Source organism: Bubalus kerabau, chromosome 16 (genome assembly GCF_029407905.1).
Source record: "Bubalus kerabau isolate K-KA32 ecotype Philippines breed swamp buffalo chromosome 16, PCC_UOA_SB_1v2, whole genome shotgun sequence".
In the NCBI taxonomy this organism is placed as follows: domain Eukaryota; kingdom Metazoa; phylum Chordata; class Mammalia; order Artiodactyla; family Bovidae; genus Bubalus; species Bubalus kerabau.
The window spans coordinates 39483797-39501260 of NC_073639.1; the positions used below are offsets into that span (position 1 = coordinate 39483797).

Below are 17464 nucleotides of genomic sequence, written 5' to 3' on the forward strand. Positions count from 1 at the left end.
CATTAAATTATACCATGACAAAAATAATGAGTTGCATTTGAACTCATTTCTATACACCTGCAAAAAAAATAGGCAGATATTGACAAAAATGTTAAAATATTTAAACGTGAAATACTACCAGTAATAAAACTGTTTATTTAAAAAATGAATTCGGCTAAAATCCTTTAAACAAGATAAAAACAAAGTTCTAATTTTCTGAAATTCCATTAATTCAACAAATAAAACTGTTTGACATAAGCAAAGTATAATGTTATTATATATTCACAGATATAAGTGCAATTTTAGCAATTACACTTGTAGAATATAATCACCAAAATGCCTTGGCTACCATTTATGCAAAATCTACAACATGGAAAGATAAGCAAATATACTCCAGAAATTGACTGTGACTTGGGTAAACAATTTTCTATTTTTCCAAAGCATTATTATTATAAGAAATTCACCAACTTGTTCATCAGAAACAGAATTTCCATTTAAGTCTGAAGAAGGGCTTGTTCGGTCACAAGGAAGATTATCATCAGAGACATCAGTATTATAGCCGCTGCCAGTTGGAGAATCAGAAGAATTATTGGATGTCAGCACTCCACCCCTTTCTGTGACATTAGCTTTACCCATAATTCCAAAAGCATTATATAAAACAGCACCAGACTGTCTTCCTCCTATACAAATGAAAGAATTTATTTATTAAAAACATTAGTCTTATCTCAATGCTGTACTCTACAATTTTTATAAAGGAAAAAATAAAAACCTCATAAAGATTTTTTTTCCTACCAAAACTTTATCCTTATATATAAAAGTGATATAATATTGGGTCATCAGGTAAGGAATTGTAGGCATAAACACTACTACTACATTGAGGCTTCCCTCATAGCTCAGTCAGTAAGGAATCTGCAATGCAGGAGACCTGGGTTCAATCCCTGGGTCAGGAAGATCCCCTAGAGAAGGAAATGGCAACCCACTCCAGTATTCCTGCCTGGAGAATCCCATGGACAAAGGAGCCTGGCGGGCTACAGTCTATGGGTTGCAAGTGTCAGACACAATGGAGCGACTAAGCCCATGCACGCAAGAGACTATTTCTGAAAGTCTTATACACAATTCAGCCTTCCTATTTTAAAGTTATATTCAATAATGTAAAAGAAAATATACAAAACTAATACAATTATGTAAAGTTTAAAAATAAAATAAAATTAAAAAAAAAAAAAGAAAATATAAGTCAGTAGACAGCCAGTCTCTCCCATCAGGAAGCTTCCATTAGCCTCTTATCCTAATCCATCAGAAGGCAGATAGAATGAAAACCACACTCACAGAAAACTAATCAAACTGATCACATGGACCACAGCCTTGCCTAACTCCATGCCATGTAGGGCCACAGAAGATGGATGGGTCATGATGTAGAGTTCTAACAAACTGCGGTCCAATGGTGAAGGAAATGGCAAACCACTTCAGTATTCTTGTCATGAGAACCCCATCAACAGTATGAAAAAACAAAAGATATGATACTGAAAGATGAATTCTGGAGATCAGGAGGTGCTCAATATGCTAATGGAGAAGAGTGAAGAAATAACTCTAGAAAGAACGAAGAGACAGAGCCAAAGCAAAAGCAACGCTCAGCTGTGGATGTGACTGGTGATGGAAGTAAAGTCCGATGCTGTAAAGAACAACATTGCATAGGAACCTGGAATGTTAGGTCCATGAATCAAGGTATATTGGAGGTGGCCAACAGGATATGGCAAGAGTGAATATCAACAATTTAGGAATCCGTGAACTAAAATGGACTGGAATGGGCAAATTTAATTCAGATGACCATTATATTTACTACTGTGGGCAAGAATCCCTTAGAAAAAAATGGGGTAGCCCTCACAGTCAACAAGCGAGTCCAAAATGCAGTACTTTTGTGCAGTCTCAAAAATGAAAGAATGATCTCTGTTCATTTTCAAGGCAAACCGTTCAATATCCCAGTAATCCAAGTCTATGTCTCAACCAATAATGCTGAAGAAGCTGAAGCTGAATGGTTCTATGAAGACCTACAAGACCTTCTAGAATTAACACCCAAAAAAGATGTCCATTTCATCATAACGGACTAGTATGCAAAAGTAGGAAGTCAAGAAACACCTTGAGTAATTTGCTCCAAGGCAAATTTGGCCTTGGAGCACAAAATGAAGAAGGGCAAAAGCTAACAGAATTTTGCCAAGAGAATGCACTGGTCATAGCAAACACCCTCTTCCAAAAACACAAGAGAAGATACTACATATGGACATCACCAGATGGTCAGTACCAAAATCAGACTGAGTGTATTCTTTGCAGCCAAAGATGGAGAAGCTGTATACAATCAGCAAAAACAAGACTGGGGGTTGACTGTGGCTCAGATCATGAACTCCTTATTGCAAAATTCAGACTTAAATTGAAGAAAGTAGGGAAAACCACTAAACCATTCAGGTATGACCTAAATAAAATCCCTTACGATTATACGGTGGAAGTGACAAATAGATTCATGGGATTAGATCTGATAGACAGAGTGCGTGAAGAACTGTGGATGGAGGTTCATGACATTGTACAGGAAGCAATGATCAGACCATCCCCAAGAAAAGGAAATGCAAAAAGGCAAAATGGTTGTCTGACAAGGCCTTACAAATAGATGAGAAAAGAAGAGAAGCTAAAGGCAAAGAAGAAAAGGAAAGATATACCCTTTGAAGGCAATAGAGTTCCAAAGAATATCAAGGAGAGATAAGAAAGCCTTCCTCAGTGATCAATGCAAAGAAATAGAGGAAAACAATAGAATGGGAAAGACTAGAGATCTCTTCAAGAAAATTAGAGATACCAAGGGAATATTTCATGTAAAGATGAGCACAATAAAGGACAGAAATGGTATGGACCTAACAGAAGCAGAAGCTATTAAGAAGAGGGGGCAAGAATACACAGAACTATACAAAAAAGATCTTCATGACCCAGATAACCACAATGGTGTGATTACTCACCTAGAGCCATACCTGGAATGCAAAATCAAGTGGGCATCTGGAAGCATCACTACAAACAAAGCTAGTGGAGGTGATGGAATTTCAGTTGAGCTATTTCAAATCCTAAACGATGATGTTGTGAAAGTGCTGTATTCAATATGCCAGCAAATTTGGAAAACTCAGCAGTGGCCACAGGACTGGAAAAGGTCAGTTTTCATTCCAATGACAAAGAATGTTCAAACTACCACACAATTGCACTCTTCTCACATACTAGCAAAGTAATGCTCAAATTCTCCAAGTCAGGCTTCAACAGTACATGAACTGTGAACTTCCAGATGTCCAAGCTGGATTTTAGAAAAGGCAGAGGGACCAGAGATCAAATTGCCAACATCCGTGGATCATCGAAAATCAAGAGAGTTCCAGAATAACATCTACTTCTGCTTTATTGACTATGCCAAATCCTTTGACTGTGTGGATCACAACAAACTGTGGAAAATTCTTCAAGATGGGAATATCAGACCACCTGTCCTGCCTCCTGAGAAATCTGCATGCAGGTCAAGAAGCAACAGTTAAAACTGGACATGGAACAACAGACTGGTTCCAAATCGGGAAAGGTCCATCAAGGCTGTATAGTGTCACCCTGGTTAATTAATTTATATGCAGAGTACATCATGAGAAATGCTGGGCTGGATGAAGCACAAACTGGAATCAAGATTGCCAGGAGAAACATGAATAACCTCAGAAACACAGATGACACCACCCTTATGGCAGAAAGTGAGGAAAAACTAAAGAGCCTCTTGATGAAAGTGAAAAAGAAGAGTGAAAAAGTTGGCTTAATATTCAGACAACTAAGATCATGGCATCCAGTCCCATCACTTCATGGCAAATAGATGAGGAAACAATGCAAACAGTGACAGACTTTATTTTCTTGGGCTCCAAAATCACTGAAGATGGTGACCGCAGCCTTGAAATTAAGACACTTGCTCCTTGGAGGAAAAGTTATGACAAATTGAGGATAATATAAAGCAGAGACATTACTCTGCGGACAAAGTTCCATCTAGTCAAAGCTATGGTTTTTCCAGTAGTCATGTATGGATGGGAGAGTTGGACTATAAAGAAAGTGGAGCACTGAAGAACTGATGCTTTTGAACTGTGGTGTTGCAGAAGACTCTTGAGAGTCCCTTGGACCACAAAGAGATCAAACCAGTCCATCCTAAAGGAAACTAGTCCTGAATATTCATTGGAAGGAGTGATGCTGAAGCTCCAACACTTTGGCCACTTGATATGAAGAACTGACTCAGTGGAAAAGATCCTGACACTGGGAAAGATTGAAGGCAGTAGGAGAAGGGGTTGACATAGGATAAGATGGTTGGATGGCATCACTGACTCTATGGACATGAGTTTAATAAGCAAGCTCTGTGAGTTGGTGATTGACAGGAAAGCCTGGTGTGCTTCAGTCCATGGGGTCACAAAGAGTTGTACATGATTGACTGTCTGAATTGACTGATCAGTGAATAAAGCATTTACAGTATTTTCATCCTACATGGCAAGACTCTAATAATCAAAGACCCAGTTTCCAAAGACACAAAGTTCCTAAAGTTGTTTTATATTTTATGCAAGAATTTTTTCTGAACTATACACTGCTTTGCTCAGGCATTGATGATTTGTATGTCTAGATGCTCTGCCAGTTTTGAATCACATGATTATTCCATAAAGATCCACTTACACAATTGGGATGGGGCACCCACTTCTATTAAATAATCTCAGATGCCATACTTTCTGCTTGAATATGCTGATTCAGCTTACTGAAAGTCATGATTGTTCAAAACATTTCAGCAATCTGTGTCCAATTTGTTCCCTTAAAGCAGAAATTTAAAAAGCTTACCTTTTATTGTTAAATTTTCAAGTCCACATTCAAACATTATCCAACCCCATTTTTCCTGGCTGGGACCTATTCGAGTTACATCTGGAATAGCTTGCTGATCAGTTTCATCCACAAAAGCAAACTCATCCAGCTCTTCAAGAGTAAATAAAACTTTGGACTTCTCAAAAGGAATAGCAGTGATGGCACAGGTACCGATATCTATTATCAAAAGAGAACAAAATGACCATTTTTAAAAAGAGGTTTATTTTTAAAAAACAATAAATAATGTAAACATTTGACACAGTGGTTGTCCTAAAAGATATCTTAGCATTCTGTCAAAGAAAAAACAATGAAGCAACCAGTTTCTAAAACAACACTGCCTGCTGCTGCTGCTGCTAAGTCGCTTCAGTCGTATCCAACTCTGTGCGACCCCATAGGCGGCAGCCCACCAGGCTCCCCCGTCCCTGGGATTCTCCAGGCAAGAACACTGGAGTGGGCCGCCATTTCCTTCCCCAATGCAGGAAAGTGAAAAGTGAAAGTGAAGTCGCTCAGTCATGTCCAACTCCCAGGGACCCCATGGACTGCAGCCTACCAGGCTCCTCCGTCCATGGGATTTGCCAGGCAAAAATACTAGAGTGGGTTGCCATTGCCTTCTCTGAACGCTGCCTAATGTCATACTAATTAAAAAGTTCCAGAATCATGTTAAAGTAAGAAGGTGAAAAGAAGATTCCGTAAGTAACAAATAATTATTCAGAGACAGGATAATTTCCAAAAGATTATATAGAAAAAAAATCTAAAAGTCTAAACTTAAAAAAGTTCCTGAATAATTCAGCTTCATAGTAAATTATTTTAAATACTGACTTGTGATTTTACAAAATAAAAATTATTCAAATTAATTACCTAGACTTAGGAAAAACATTCTTTCCCAGGAAAACTATACCTTTTACTCAAAGATTGCTTTATGCTAACATTTTATATAATAATTCATCACAGACATTGATTGCCATAATTTCATCATGTTCAATATGCCATATGGACATTATCATCCCAAGTTTTTTACTTTATCATTTTTTAAAAATTTCTTTCCCTGATTACAGCTTATGAATACAGAAAAGCAAAAAGAAGATAAAGAAATTCATGGAAATTTACCACCTAGAGGTAACATGTTTACATTTGAACCAAGTTTCCTACCAGCTCTTTAGAGATCATTTTACAAACCCAGCTTTGGTCCCCACTTTTCATGTAACAGTCAACTGAAAAATTTCTTCAGTTTATTGAAAATTCTTCAAAGATAGTATTTTAAGAAGCCCACAGCTATGCCTGTCATTCTTATTGGTACTATATTTTACAGATTTGACTATCTACTTTTGATACCACAATTATTCCTTTTTAACAAAGCTGTGTCAACAGAATGGTTTTAAAAAGAAAGCAAAGACTATAAAGATCATACTCTCTCTGTTCTATAATGAGCAAACAGATGGGAGATAGAAGCAGTTCCTAATTTGGGGCCATACCACTCATCTTCCTACCAAAGTTTACCTTATCTTTTGCAGTAGTTAAACATTCTGTGTTCATATAGAAATGCCTTTTTCTTATGAAATACTAAAATTGAAGCAATATTCAAAGGAAAATATTTTATGTTTCCTTTTGCAAAATCCTCTTACATTTATATATGTCAAAGAAAAAATATGTTGTAGACTCCTACCTGTTGTATCAAGACCCCTCAGTTGCCCATGAACTCGATGAATGTTTAACTTGGCTGCAATCTCTTTGCCTTTTTCCACTCCAGCATTTGATCTGAGAGATCCGGATGACTGAGGCTGCATCTTAGTAGCATGAACGTACCTATCAAAGTTTGATGTTCTACCAGGGTCTGCACTGTTTGAACTCTCTTCAACCACACCTCTTCATGAAAAAGAAAGAGTATGATGGTTAACATGTATATAATACGGCTCAATAAAAATATTTAACTAGTTTTTAAAAAAAACTCCACTATTTTAAATAAACCAATATTAATAAAAAAATTCTTCAGTGTTTACTAATAGTGTAAATAAAAACCGTGTAAACTTTTTAAAATCCATTTTGTTTATATAAAAATGAGATTTGAAATTCCAATATCAGTCTTGAGTTTTAACATCAGAATTTTCCAATATATATTGAAAAGACAGCTAAGGTTTGTTTTTACATCCAGCAAGATAGTCACAGCTCAGGTTAATAAACTCTTTCTTACCTGTTCATACGAACTTGTGTAGCAATTCTGTCAAAACACAGTGCTACTAAGGAAACATGAGTCACACTCCTACTAGGAGCTGTATTTGGAGATTCCTCTACTGAGGCTTGTAGCAAACATAAGTTCACCTAACACACAAAATGTCACATATTTCAGAGTTGAAAAGTAAAATGCTACCACTTAAACACAAGATATACAGGAAAATGAAAAACTACTGTTAGGAATGGAATATCTATGTGTACAAGAGTATAATAAAGGCAAAGCTTATAAATATAAACTCTCATAAAATAATAATGAAATTCTTACTGGGTGGATATGAAACATTTTAGTTTTATTTAATTAACTTATTTATTAAACAACATTAATGTTAATTAAATACTAATATAATTATTTAATAATAAAATAATGATTAAATACTAATATAAATAAATGTTAGTGGTAATTAAATAACATTAAATATTTAATGTTATTTAAATATTAGTAACATATTAACCAACATTCTGTTTAGGTAAACTATTTATATTACATTAATTCTTACATTAGATCAAGGAAATAAAACAAAAAAATTTGATATTACACTTTATTCTACCACCATTTAGTTTAGAATAAAAATCACCACAATATTTTCTTTCAGAAAAATTTTTTTAAATATTAAATTTTTACCTTTGGTATGCTAACATTAGCCTGAAGACCTTTAATTGTTACATTATCTTGCTTCATTATAGGATTTGTCTGCGCTTGTCCTTGATTAGTCATTCCTATGGTAGAGTGTTCAGTTTTTGTTCCTCTAACATCTTGCTTAGAAGATAGCTAAAAAGATTAAAAGTAGTATTATGAAAACACAACAACCCAAAACCTGTGGGACACGGTAAAAGCAGTCCTAAGGGGAAAGTTCATAGCAATACAGACACACCTCAAGAAACAAGAAAAAAGTCAAATAAATAACCTAACTCTACACCTAAAGCAACTAGAAAAGGAGGAAATGAAGAACCCCAGGGTTAGGAGAAGGAAAGATATCTTATTGATGTATAGAACAGTCTTATGGACTCTGTGGGAGAGGGAGAGGGTAGGAAGATTTGGGAGAATGGCATTGAAACATGTAAAATATCATGTATGAAATGAGTTGCCAGTCCAGGTTCGATGCACGATACTGGATGCTTGGGGCTGGTGCACTGGGATGACCCAGAGGGAGAGAATGGGGAGGGAGGAGGGAGGAGGGTTCAGAATGGGGAACACGTGTATACCTGTGGTGGATTCATTTTGATATTTGGCAAAACTAATACAGTTATGTAAAGTCTAAAAATAAAATAAAATTAAAAAAAAAAAAAAAAAACTTAGAGCAGAAATAAATGCAAAAGAAACAAAAGAGATCATAGCAAAAATCAACAAAACCAAAAGCTGGTTTTTTGAAAGGATAAATAAAATTGACAAACCATTAGCCAGACTCATCAAGAAACAAAGGGAGAAAAATCAAATCAATAAAATTAGAAATGAAAATGGAGAGATCACAACAGACAACACAGAAATACAAAGGATCATAAGAGACTACTATCAACAATTATATGCCAATAAAATGGACAACGTGGAAGAAATGGACAAATTCTTAGAAAAGTACAACTTTCCAAAACTTGACCAGGAAGAAATAGAAAATCTTAACAGACCCATCACAAGCACGGAAATTGAAACTGTAATCAAAAATCTTCCAGCAAACAAAAGCCCAGATCCACACGGCTTCACAGCTGAATTCTACCAAAAATTTAGAGAAGAGCTAACACCTATCCTGCTCAAACTCTTCCAGAAAATTGCAGAGGATGGTAAACTCCCAAACTCATTCTATGAGGCCACCATCACCCTAATACCAAAACCTGACAAAGATCCCACAAAAAAAGAAAACTACAGGCCAATATCACTGATGAACATAGATGCAAAAATCCTTAACAAAATTCTAGCAATCAGAATCCAACAACACATTAAAAAGATCATACACCATGACCAAGTGGGCTTTATCCCAGGGATGCAAGGATTCGTCAATATCCGCAAATCAATCAATGTAATACACCACATTAACAAATTGAAAAATAAAAACCATATGATTATCTCAATAGATGCAGAGAAAGCCTTTGACAAAATTCAACATCCATTTATGATAAAAACTCTCCAGAAAGCAGGAATAGAAGGAACATACCTCAACATAATCAAAGCTATATATGACAAACCCACAGCAAACATTATCCTCAATGGTGAAAAATTGAAAGCATTTCCTCTCAAGTCAGGAACAAGACAAGGGTGCCCACTTTCACCATTACTATTCAACATAGTTTTGGAAGTTTTGGCCACAGCAATCAGAGCAGAAAAAGAAATAAAAGGACTCCAAATTGGAAAAGAAGAAGTAAAGCTCTCACTGTTTGCAGATGACATGATCCTCTACATAGAAAACCCTAAAGACTCCACCAGAAAATTACTAGAACTAATCAATGACTATAGTAAAGTTGCAGGATATAAAATCAACACCCAGAAATCCCTTGCATTCCTATACACTAATAATGAGAAAACAGAAAGAGAAATTAAGGAAACAATTCCATTCACCATTGCAACGGAAAGAATAAAATACTTAGGAATATATCTACCTAAAGAAACTAAAGACCTATATATAGAAAACTATAAAACACTGGTGAAAGAAATCAAAGAGGACACTAACAGATGGAGAAATATACCATGTTCATGGATTGGAAGAATCAATATAGTGAAAATGAGTATACTACCCAAAGCAATCTATAGATTCAATGCAATCCCTATCAAGCTACCAATGGTATTCTTCACAGAGCTAGAACAAATAATTTCACAATTTGTATGGAAATACAAAAAACCTCGAATAGCCAAAGCGATCTTGAGAAAGAAGAATGGAACTGGAGGAATCAACCTACCTGACTTCAGGCTCTACTACAAAGCCACAGTTATCAAGACAGTATGGTACTGGCACAAAGACAGAAATATAGATCAATGGAACAAAATAGAAAGCCCAGAGATAAATCCACGCACATGGACACCTTATCTTTGACAAAGGAGGCAAGAATATACAATGGATTAAAGACAATCTCTTTAACAAGTGGTGCTGGGAAATCTGGTCAACCACTTGTAAAAGAATGAAACTAGAACACTTTCTAACACCATACACAAAAATAAACTCAAAATGGATTAAAGATCTGAACGTAAGACCAGAAACTATAAAACTCCTAGAGGAGAACATAGGCAAAACACTCTCTGACATACATCACAGCAGGATCCTCTATGACCCACCTCCCAGAATATTGGAAATAAAAGCAAAAATAAACAAATGGGACCTAATTAACCTTAAAAGCTTCTTCACATCAAAGGAAACTATTAGCAAGGTGAAAAGACAGACTTCAGAATGGGAGAAGATAATAGCAAATGAAGCAACTGACAAGCAACTAATCTCAAAAATATACAAGCAACTCCTACAGCTCAACTCCAGAAAAATAAATGACCCAATCAAAAAATGGGCCGAAGAACTAAATAGACATTTCTCTAAAGAAGACATACAGATGGCTAACAAACACATGAAAAGATGCTCAACATCACTCATTATCAGAGAAATGCAAATCAAAACCACTATGAGGTACCATTTCACACCAGTCAGAATGGCTGCGATCCAAAAGTCTACAAGTAATAAATGCTGGAGAGGGTGTGGAGAAAAGGGAACCCTCTTACACTGTTGGTGGGAATGCAAACTAGTACAGCCACTATGGAGAACAGTGTGGAGATTCCTTAAAAAACTGGAAATAGACCTGCCTTATGATCCAGCAATCCCACTGCTGGGCATACACACTGAGGAAACCAGAAGGGAAAGAGACACATGTACCCCAATGTTCATCGCAGCACTGTTTATAATAGCCAGGACATGGAAGCAACCTAGATGTCCATCAGCAGATGAATGGATAAGAAAGCGGTGGTACATATACAGAATGGAGTATTACTCAGCCATTGAAAAGAATACATTTGAATCAGTTCTAATGAGATGGATGAAACTGGAGCCTATTATACAGAGTGAAGTAAGCCAGAAAGAAAAACACCGATACAGTATACTAACGCATATATATGGAATTTAGAAAGATGGTAACAATAACCCTGTGTACGAGACAGCAAAAGAGACACTGATGTATAGAACAGTCTTATGGACTCTGTGAGAGAGGGAGAGGGTGGGAAGATTTGGGAGAATGGTGTTGAAACGTAAAATATCATGTATGAAACGAGTTGCCAGTCCAGGTTCGATGCACGATACTGGATGCTTGGGGCTGGTGCACTGGGACGACCCAGAGGGATAGAATGGGGAGGGAGGAGGGGGGAGGGTTCAGGATGGGGAACACATGTATACCTGTGGCGGATTCATTTTGATATTTGGCAAAACTAATACAATTATGTAAAGTTTAAAAATAAAATAAAATTTAAAAAAAAAAGTAGTATTATTTCACAGACCTTTAATAATTTCCACATCATCTACAACAGCAACTTGTTATTCACTGTGCTCCTTTATACCTATCTATATACTAGCTGCCATCTGGGTTAGCATTCCTACTCTTAAAGTCCAAACCTTAGAAAAGCTGGGAAACAGACTGGCAGCCCCAAGGTTGAGAAAACTGATACATAATAAAGCTAAATCAGCCTACACAAAAAGGGACAGAAAAGATGGTAATAACAATAATAGGTTTTTTTAAAAGGATCACCAAATTCTATGTACTTGAAAACCTATTTGGTTTCTGATAACTAGCTCTCCTTGTTGGCTGGAATATTTTCAAATTTCTTTTGATTTGTACTACTCTCGCTCAATTACCTATCACATGAAATGCCAAATTATTCTGAATAACTGGATCACTAAAAATAGGTTTAATTTCACCTCCCCTGGTCCCTAGTGCAAATACAACTCAGATAAACTTGAAATTCATGTGGATAGTCACTGATGAGCACTAAGACATGACTGCTAAGAAAGTAGCTTTGTGACTCAGACCACAATGTAAGGAAAATATCACACACCAGAAGACAGTGGCTTGATTCACAGAGGTGAACAAAAATAACCTCAAAAATACTAAGATACAAGTTATCTAATCACAGAGGAAAGTCAAAATAATAAACAGATTTGCTTTCTTAGAAAATGAATGTACCAGTGCTAAAGAACACTCCTTCACTTAGGACCAAAGCTCTTTAGAAAAGGCTTGGAATTAAACTACTTCTAAAATAAAAGAAAAATTGCCACATTTTAATAAATATATTACTTTTATTTAATGCATAGTATAGTCATATACTGTTCATGGGGTTCTCATGGGGTCGCAAAGAGTCAGACACGACAGAGTGACTGAACTGAACTGATAGTCATATATGCTATCTCTTACAGAGCCAATGACATATAAAGGTTGCTTAGAAATGTCCACCTGCATTCCAATTTAAATGGTAAAGTTTTAGTATATTCAAGTTTTTTGAGTTTGGCTACTATATACATGTAAAGAATACTCAAATTGCCACACTCACTCAACAAAAAGTTCTTACATTTTCTGAGAAGGTAGTCTTGCTATTTTGGACAGCTTCCCTGAGGACTTTGACATGTAGATCATCCACAATTGCTGCTGGATGTCGAGTACTAGCACAATGAACCATGGCTTCAATATACCTGAGGGAAGAAAAACAGTAAATGAAGCATGTTAATATCACTTAATACTGTGATCTATTTTATCTAATCTACCCTATTATGTTCTATTCTAAATTTTATTCATCTTAGTTTTGTCTCCTTAGAAGACTATAATCTCCTTGTAGGACAGAGAATACATTATTTCCTCTTTATCCCTTCATTCAGTTCAGTTCAGTTGCTCAGTCATGTCCGACTCTTTGTGACCCCATGAATTGCAGCACGCCAGGCCTCCCTGTCCATCACCAACTCCCGGAGTTCACTAAAACTCACATCCATCCAGTCGGTGATGCCATCCAGCCATCTCATCCTCTGTCGTCCCCTGCTCCTCCTGCCCCCAATCCCTCCCAGCATCAGAGTCTTTTCCAATGAGTCAACTCTTCACATGAGGTGGCCAAAGTATTGGAGTTTTAGCTTTAGCTTCAGTCCTTCCAATGAACACACAGGACTGATCTCCTTTAGAATGGACTGGTTGGATCTCCTTGCAGTCCAAGGGACTCTCAAGAGTCTTCTCCAACACCGCAGTTCAAAAGCATCAATTCTTCAGCCCTCAGCCTTCTTCACAGTCCAACTCTCACATCCATACACGACTACTGGAAAAACCATAGCCTTGACTAGACGGACCTTTGTTGGCAAGGTAATGTCTCTGCTTTTCAATATGCTATCTAGGTTGGTCATAACTTTCCTTCCAAGGAGTAAGTGTCTTTTAATTTCATGGCTGCAATCACCATCTGTAGTGATACTGGAGCCCCAAAAATAAAGTCTGACACTGTTTCCCCGTCTATTTCCCATGAAGTGATGGGACCAGATGCCATGATCTTTGTTTTCTGAATGTTGAGCTTTAAGCCAACTTTTTCACTCTCCTCTTTCACTTTCAGCAAGAGGCCTTTTAGTTCCTCTTCACTTTCTGCCATAAGGATGGTGTCATCTGCATATCTGAGGTTATTGATATTTCTCCCAGCAATCTTGATTCCAGCTTGTGCTTCTTCCAGCCCAGCATTTCTCATGATGTACTCTCCATATAAGTTAAATAAGCAGGATGACAATATACAGCCTTGACGTACTCCTTTTCCTATTTGGAACCAGTCTGTTGTTCCATGTCCAGTTCTAACTGCTGCTTCCTGACCTCCTGGGTATTTGGTAATTTTTATGCTCAACAGACCAAAAGCAAAAAGTAGAAAATGGAATATAATTATTATAATATTATAATATATAATTATTTAAGCTGAGAAAGGAACAAATAATAACTGAAACACAGTTCCTTTTAAATATATTTTCATTTTTATTCAATCAAAATAGAATCTTTCATCAATAATTATTCATCATTCTTTTTCATGAAAATATTATATCACATACACTAATCATTATCACATACATTTATTATTTTATAAAATAGTAGTTGTACTTTTACACAAAATTAATACCTGTCTAAAGCTTCAGCCACTAGGGGAGTCAGAACAATATCAACAGTTCCTTTTACTTCAACTATGGCTGTGGTCCTAGTCTGTGAGACTGGTTGATCCAAGGTCCACTCTTCTGTTAATGTCTCATCATCAGTGTTATCAACAGCTTTCTTCTCCAGCGGAGTATATGGTGTACTATACAATTTAACAAGCAAAATATATATTTAAAAGACCACACACACAAAAAAATTAGCAGTTGGAGTTTCTTTAATCTTTAAACTTGTAATTATTTCAACTACAAATTTCATGAAATTGGACTAGATATGTCCCAAATACTCTTCAAGGACAAGACAAATGAGGCACTAAGATGCAAGCTGATCTAAGATGGTTAATACATTAAATATAAAACTTTTTTTGATATACTTAGTTGATGGAACATTTCCAAAATATAAAATTTGTAATACTAAATTCTTGTTAGTTCCCAATTTTAATATGTCAAGTTGTGGTTTGCATAGTATATCTAAAAGAAATGCTACAGAATGCTCATAAATGTAGGCAAAGCCATGAAAGACAACAGAGTTAAATTATTTGGGCCAATTATCATAAAATAAATACTATGATCAGGTAAAGAATTGTTATTTCTCAGAATAAACTCTAAGATCTAATAATCAAGAAAGACTGGCTTAAAACTTCAAAAGTATATAATTTTTACTTACTTTGAAGTTGATCCTGAAAGTTGCATTCCTCTGTCTAGTAAAGAGTTAGCTGTGAGACCCTGTTTGATAACCTAGAATAAAAGAAAATATTACTTATAGACCAGAATTATAATATTAGTTATTCTGTAAATTTGTTATCAACTGATATTTCTGAATATCCAAATTACCTTGTTAATGTGATTTTGATATGTAAAATATAAATATTTAACAGACAAATTGAGAAAAAATCACAGAAAATATTCAATTGTCAATTTCATCTTCTGATTATTCAGACAAATGACAGAGTAGGGCTGCGAGGATTCAGCATCAAGAGTAGACTATACAACTAAAGCTTAAAAACAAGCACTTCAAATGTCTTTCCTCCGTAGTTCCTCTTTAAATTGGGCTTTACTTAGAAAAAGCTAATTTTAGAGTCTTCTAGCACAATCAACTTTTTCTTTCAAACTTCTCATTTTATGAAATTTTAAACATATGCAAAAGAAGACAAAATAGTATATAACTGGGAAAGAATCCCAAAGAAACATTAAATTATAGGAAAAACTAGATTGTATTTTATATCCATGTGTGCATGCTAAGTTGCTTCAGTTTGTCTATCTCTTTGTGACCTCACAGAGAGTAGCCCATTAGGCTCCTCTAATGATGGGATTCTCCAGGCAAGAGTATGGAGTGGGCTGCCGTGCCCTCCTCCAGGGATATCCATAAAAGAATACAAAATAAATAATGTACTTAAACTAACCAAACTAAATCCTTTTAAATGCTAGCCTATTATTTAGATCTAGTGAAGAAAAAAGATCTTATGTTCTATTTTTGAAGTTGTCTAAAGATATGAACTCCTTGGCTTATTTTCTCCAGACATTTGACTGCCTGAGCAAAACAAGATTTATTGAAAATACTAAAATATTAATAATTCTAACTTCTCACAGCAATTCTTCAAAGCAAATGTCATTCGGTTTTATACTAAAACATTCATATACCAACATATTTTCACATGGAATAAAGAGAACATTTTAAAATTTTGGCATGGGAAATTTATCTTAGGCAAGATAAGAAATGGGTACAATCACAAAATAAACACTTTGTTTCTATTTTCTTCTTTCTTTATGTTAGTATGTTTCTTCTTTCTTCAATACATATTACTCAAATACATACATCTGTAAGGATATTCCATTCCATTTCTTGCCGGAGCCTACGTGAGGAGCTCCACCCATGGCAAAGGTCATGAGGAAGGAGGCTCGGCATACGCAAAGGCGGGATCGAGCCTCAGGAGTCCCCCTGGAAATTCTCGAGCATCTACCCCCAAAACCAGAGTCTGCCCACTTTCTGCTTTGTGCTCTCACCTACACCTCTGACTTTAGGGGGGCTGTCCCCCACTACCTCTCTCTGAAAAAAAAGTTAACTTACAGCTCCAGTTAATAAAGTTCCTGGGTGTGATAGTGTTTCAACCTACAAACTCCTTTGGAAGTCCTCTAGCCTGCCTGAATAGGTTTTTCCGGCCACATGTGATTGTTCAGAGCCTCCCAACTGTGAGGCATAAGATGTTCTAAACTGTCTAAATACAGATTCCTTTGAGCAGTTAAAAGATTGATTAGAAATTGTACTAGTGAAGGGTTTTTCACTTCTTGGGCCAATGTTTGCTGCTAAGTTTCCATATCCCTTACCTGCTGTGTCCCTAGCAGTGTATTGATTAATACAATTAGTGTAAGTAGTAGCTTTAATGTTTGTAACCTTGGACCCTTGAGTTAATTCTTTTTCTTGTTATAGCCCACCACACCTTTGCCCTGTAGGAATGCAACTTTATCTAATGCTTTTGGAGGGTGGCGCCTGACTAATCATCTTTAGAGAAAAATAAGTTTTCTGAAGAAAGGGTCTTAAAATATTAACAGGCCTCTGGGCCAGAAGATGATGCAAATCACCTAAACTTTTGCATATGATAAGTTTGCAGGAAGAAAGCCTGGCTTACTGCATGACTCTACCCCTTCCTCCATTATCCTCTATGCATAATTTAAGGTATAAAAACTACTTTGGAAAATAAAGTGCGGGCCTTGTTCACCGAAGCTTGGTCTCCCCATGTCGTTCTTTCTCTCACCTTCTGGCTGAATTATTCAGCCTCTTTTCTCCACTAAATTTCCTCACTGAGCTATCCTTATTTAACCACTCTTTATATCTTTAATTAACATTTAAATAAGCTGTTGTTTCCTGATCGCCGAAGCCATCTCCCCTTCGAAACCCCTGACTCCACCAGGGCTGGACCCCGGCAATTTATCATATTTCCATCATTACTTAAGTCCAAGTATATCATGTCTTGCACAGACTACTGAGACAGTCTCCTAAGTCATCACCCCACTTCCTCCTTGCTTAATGACAATTCACTTCTATTTGGTAGCCGAAATATAAGAGATCATATCACAGTTCCTTAAAACTCCCATGAAGCTTTAAGGTCCTGGTCCTATTCCCTGAATATAGTACCCCTAAATCTTCCCATCTTCAATTTGTCCTCATCCTTTAAGTTCCAGTTTAAATATTACCTCCTGTGATAGACCTTTCATGTCAATACAATCTAGGCAACCCCACTACCCCCCATTATTCTCTATTCCAGCATCCT

At 36.2% G+C, this 17464-nt stretch overlaps 1 protein-coding gene across 3 annotated transcripts in view; it reads right to left on the minus strand.

Annotated features, from left to right (window-relative positions):
- The window catches only part of BLTP1 (bridge-like lipid transfer protein family member 1), a 207168-nt gene that overhangs the window by 96468 nt on the left and 93236 nt on the right, over positions 1 to 17464 (minus strand). For all 3 annotated transcript variants that reach the window (XM_055550342.1, XM_055550341.1, XM_055550340.1), the window contains exons 30-37: positions 14863 to 14933; positions 14168 to 14341; positions 12608 to 12728; positions 7712 to 7858; positions 7049 to 7176; positions 6524 to 6723; positions 4840 to 5037; positions 448 to 659 (exon numbers count right to left, since the gene is read on the minus strand). In XM_055550342.1, coding sequence (XP_055406317.1) covers positions 448 to 659; positions 4840 to 5037; positions 6524 to 6723; positions 7049 to 7176; positions 7712 to 7858; positions 12608 to 12728; positions 14168 to 14341; positions 14863 to 14933 — 1251 coding nt within the window. The remainder of the gene's footprint in view (positions 1 to 447; positions 660 to 4839; positions 5038 to 6523; positions 6724 to 7048; positions 7177 to 7711; positions 7859 to 12607; positions 12729 to 14167; positions 14342 to 14862; positions 14934 to 17464) is intronic.